Consider the following 4,978-nt stretch of genomic DNA (forward strand, 5'->3'; position numbering starts at 1 on the left):
CCTCTGCCCACGGAAGTTGGCCCTTAGGTCTCTTTTATATCTTACCCCTCTCACCTCAAAAGTATGCCCTCTAGTTTTGGACTCCCCCACCCCAGGGAAAGGACCTTGTCTATTTATGCTATCCATGCCCCTCAAGATTTTATAGACATCTATAAGGTCACCCCTCAGTCTTCGACGCTCCAGGGAAAACAGCCCCAGCGTATTCAACCTCTCCCTCTAGCTTAAATCCTCTAACCCTGGAAACAACTTTGTAAAAATTTTCTGAACCCTTTCAAGTTTCACAACATCCTTCCGATAGGAAGGAACCCAAAATGGCCTAAAGTGGCCTAACTCACGACCTTTACAACCGCAACATGCCCTCCCAACTCCTATACTCCAAGCTCTGACGATTAATGGAATGCATACCAAACACCTTCTTCACTATCCTATCTACCAGCAACTCTACTTTCAAGGAGCTATGAACCTGCACTTCAAGGTCTCTTTGTTCAACAACACTCCTGAGGACCTTATCATTAAGTGTATACATCCTGCTAAGATTTGCTTTCCCAAAATGCAGCACCTCACATTTATCTAAATTAAACTCAATCTGCCACTTCTCAGCCCATTGGCCCATCTGATCAAGATCCCATTGTAATCTGAGGTGTTGCTGTCCACCACAACTCCAATTTTGATGTCATCTGCAAACTTACTAACTATACCTCTTATGATCACATCCAAATCATTTATGTAAATGATGAAAAGTAGTGGACCCAGCACCCATCCTTGTGGCACTCCACTAGTCACTAAACAAGGAGGTTAAGGATAATATAAACACAACAGCTAAAGCAGACCATATTGCAAATGTGAGTGGCATACCGGAAGATTGGGAAACTTTCAAAGATCACAAAAGAGTTACTTAAAAAGATGTAAAAAGAGCAAAAATAAATTACAAAATAAAACAAAGCAAGTATAAAAGCAGGTAGTGAAAGCTTCTATAAGTGTATAAAAAAATGAAGAGAATTGTTTGTTAGAATTAGCTTTATTCTCACGTGTACTCAAGTGAGTGCGGTGACAAGTTTACAAGTCACCACTTACAGTGCCATCTTCGGTACAAAGGAACCTATCTACAGATTTATAAACACATATTTTTTAGGCAAACCAAAGTTAGAAAAATGAAGAAATATAAGTTCAGAATAACAGTCCTTCCAACACAGTCCATGCCAGCACCTAGTCTCCAGACCGTGTCGGCCTTCAACTCAAGGCCAGAAGAGCAGCCTGAGGTCATGCTGACCGCCACGCCGGGCCGAGAGACTGCCACGCCAGGCCGAGAGACCACCACGCCAGGCCGAGAGACCGCCACACCGGGCCGAGAGACCGCCACACCGGGCCGAGAGACCACCACGCCGGGCCGAGAGACCACCACGCCGGGCCGAGAGACCGCCACGCCAGGCCGAGAGACCGCCACGCCAGGCCGAGAGACCGCCACGCCAGGCCGAGAGACCGCCACACCGGGCCGAGAGACCACCACGCCGGGCCGAGAGACCACCACGCCGGGCCGAGAGACCACCACGCCGGGCCGAGAGACCGCCACGCCAGGCCGAGAGACCGCCACGCCAGGCCGAGAGACCGCCACGCCGGGCCGAGAGACCGCCACACCGGGCCGAGAGACCACCACACCGGGCCGAGAGACCGCCACACCGGGCCGAGAGACGGCCACACCGGGCCGAGAGACCGCCACGCCGGGCCGAGAGACCACCACGCCGGGCCGAGAGACCACCACGCCGGGCTGAGAGACCACCACGCCGGGCCGAGAGACCGCCACGCCGGGCCGAGAGACCGCCACACCGGGCCGAGAGACCGCCACACCGGGCCGAGAGACCACCACGCCAGGCCGAGAGACCGCCACACCGGGCCGAGAGACCACCACGCCAGGCCGAGAGACCACCACACCGGGCCGAGAGACCACCACACCAGGCCGAGAGACCACCACGCCAGGCCGAGAGACCACCACACCAGGCCGAGAGACCACCACGCCAGGCCGAGAGACCACCACGCCAGGCCGAGAGACCGCCACGCCGGGCTGAGAGACCGCCACGCCGGGCCGAGAGGCTGCCACACCGGGCCGAGAGGCTGCCACACCGGGCCGAGAGACAGGCACACCGGGCCGAGAGACCGCCACGCCAGGCCGAGAGACAGACACACCGGGCCGAGAGACCGCCACACCGGGCCGAGAGACCACCACGCCGGGCCGAGAGGCTGCCACACCGGGCCGAGAGACCACCACACCGGGCCGAGAGACCGCCACGCTGGACCGAGAGACCGCCACACCGGGCCGAGAGACCACCACGCCGGGCCGAGAGGCTGCCACGCTGGACCGAGAGACCGCCACACCGGGCCGAGAGACCGCCACGCTGGACCGAGAGACCGCCACACCGGGCCGAGAGGCTGGCACACCGGGCCGAGAGACCACCACGCCGGGCCGAGAGACCGCCACCCCAGACCGAGAGACCGCCACACCGCACCGAGAGACTGCCACACCGCGCTGAGAGACCGCCACACTTGGCCGAGAGGCTGCCACGCCAGGGCGAGAGGCTGCCACGCCAGGACGAGAGACCGCCATGCCAGGACGAGAGACCGCCACACCGGGCCGAGAGACAGGCACACCGGGCCGAGAGACAAGCATGCTGGGTTGGGAGGATGCCACGCAAAGTCTGCGCTGGGGCCGGGAGTTCAGGACATCACTAAAGGTAAATTAAGGAAGCACAAATGGGAAACAAAACGAAACGGATGGAGCAGACGTGTTGACCTGCTTGAAGCAGTTTTCCTCCACCCAGGGTGAAATTGTCTGCATAGCCATCTAAAATAAATACTGGTCCCTTGCAGGATGAGACCGGGGAGTTAATAGTGGGAACACAGAAATGACAGAGACACAAAGTTAATATTTGCCTCAGCTTTCACTGCAGAATATCCAAATAGTAATAGGTAATGCTGAGATTATAGAAAAAGAGGAACTTTGAACAATCATCATAATTAGGGAAAACATACTGAACAAATGGTTGTAATTTATAGCAGAAAAGTCCCCATAGCCTTAGTCACCCATCATAGCGTCTTGGAATCATAGTCATAGAGATGTAAAGCACAGAAACAGACCCTTTGGTCCAACTCGTCCATGTCAACCAGATATCCCAATTCAATCACGATTCACTTACCAGCACCTGGCCCGTATCCCTCCAGCAATTGTACCAGCCTCCATCACTTCCTCTGGCAGCTCATTCCATACACGTACCACCCTGTGAATGAAAACGTTGCCCCTTAGGTCTCTTCTATATCTTTCCCTTCTCACCCTAAACCTATGCCCTCTAGTTCTGGACTCCCCCACCCCAGGGAAAAAAACTTGGTCGATTTATCCTATTCATGCCCCTCATGATTGTACAAGGTCATCCCTCAGCATCCAATGCTCCAGGGAAAACAGCCCCAGCCTCTCCCTATCGCTCAAATCCTCCAATCCTGGCAACATCATTGTAAATCTTTTCTGAACCCTTTCAACTTTCACAACATCTGTGCTGTACTTTTCTATGTTTTATGTTTTACTGGTCCATGCTCGAAGTTCGTCACTCTTATTCCGGACACTCCTTGCATTAAAGCAGACACACTTTAACGATCCCTTTGTCTCATTGCGTGAGAAACTTTCCTGATAGATTCAATATATCCTGTCACCGTCCTGTCTGCAACTGACCCCCTCTCAGACATGTGGCTCCGATTCCCACCCCCCTGCCAAACTAGTTTAAACCCTTCCGAATTGCATGAGCAAATCTCCCACCCAGGACATTTGTGCCCCTCCAGTTCAGGTGCAACCTGTCCTTCATGTACAGGTCCCACCTTCCCCAAAAGGTATCCCAATGGTCTAGGTATCTGAAGCCCTCCCTCCTGCACCAGCCTCACAGCCACGTGTTAAGCTGCATTTGCTGACTGTTCCTCATCTCACTATCTCGTGGCACTGGTAGCAATCCTGAGATCACTACTCTACTCGTCCTGCTCTTCAGCTTCCAACCTAACAGGAATAAAAGAATGACTAGGGTAGGAATAGGTCCAGTCAAGGATAGTAGTGGGAAGTTGCGTGTGGACGCTGAAGAGATTGGGGAGACACTGAATGAATACTTTTCGTCAGTATTCAATCAGGAACAGGACATTGTTGTCAATGGGAGTACTGAGTCACAATTAAGTAGAATGGATGACTTTGAGGTATGTAGGGAAGAGGTGTTGGAAATTCTGGAAAGGGTGAAAATAGATAAGTCCCCTGGGCCTGATGGCATTTATCCTAGGATTCTCTGGGAAGCAAGGGAGGAGATTGCAGAGCCATTGGCCTTGATTTTTATGTCCTCGTTGTCTACAGGAGTAGTGCCAGAAGATTGGAGGCTAGCAAATGTGGTTCCCTTGTTCAAGAAGGGGAGTAGGGATAACCCTAGTAATTATTAGGCTGGTGAGTCTCACTTCTGTTGTGGGCAAAGTCTTAGAGAGAATTGTAAGGGATAGGATTTATGAACATTTGGATAGGAATAATGTGATCAAGGATAGTCAGCATGGTTTTGTGAAGGGCAGGTCGTGCCTCACAAACCTTATTGAATTCTTTGAGAAGGTGACTAAGGAGGTGGACGAGGGGAAATCAGTAGATGTGGTGTATATGGATTTTAGTAAGGCGTTTGATAAGATTCCCCATGGTAGACTACACAAAAAATACGGAGGTATGGGATTGAGGGTGAGTTGGAGGTTTGGATTAGGAGTTGGTTGGCTGGAAGAAGACAGAGGGTAGTAGTTGATGGCAAAGGTTCATCTTTGAGTGCAGTTACTAGCGGTGTTCCGCAAGGATCTGTTTTGGGACCATTGCTGTTTGTCATTTTTATAAATGACCTGGAGGAGGGGTTAGAAGGTTGGGTGAGCAAGTTTGCGGATGATACAAAAGTCGGAGGAGTTGTAGACAGTGAGGAAGGATGTGGCAGGT

General features: G+C 52.4%; 1 protein-coding gene across 1 annotated transcript in view; it reads right to left on the bottom strand.

The window, feature by feature from the left end:
* Nucleotides 1–1,070: 1,070 nt before the first annotated feature.
* The window catches only part of LOC148150048 (microtubule-actin cross-linking factor 1, isoforms 6/7-like), a 374,112-nt gene continuing 370,204 nt past the window's right edge, over nt 1,071–4,978 (bottom strand). The window contains exon 25 of the mRNA XM_087987781.1: nt 1,071–1,103. Within this exon, the coding sequence (XP_087843907.1) occupies nt 1,071–1,103 (33 nt within the window). The remainder of the gene's footprint in view (nt 1,104–4,978) is intronic.

This window comes from Chiloscyllium plagiosum, unplaced genomic scaffold (assembly GCF_037043375.1).
Source record: "Chiloscyllium plagiosum isolate Xiang-an unplaced genomic scaffold, Cpla_swu_hap1 HiC_scaffold_5, whole genome shotgun sequence".
NCBI classification, from domain to species: domain Eukaryota; kingdom Metazoa; phylum Chordata; class Chondrichthyes; order Orectolobiformes; family Hemiscylliidae; genus Chiloscyllium; species Chiloscyllium plagiosum.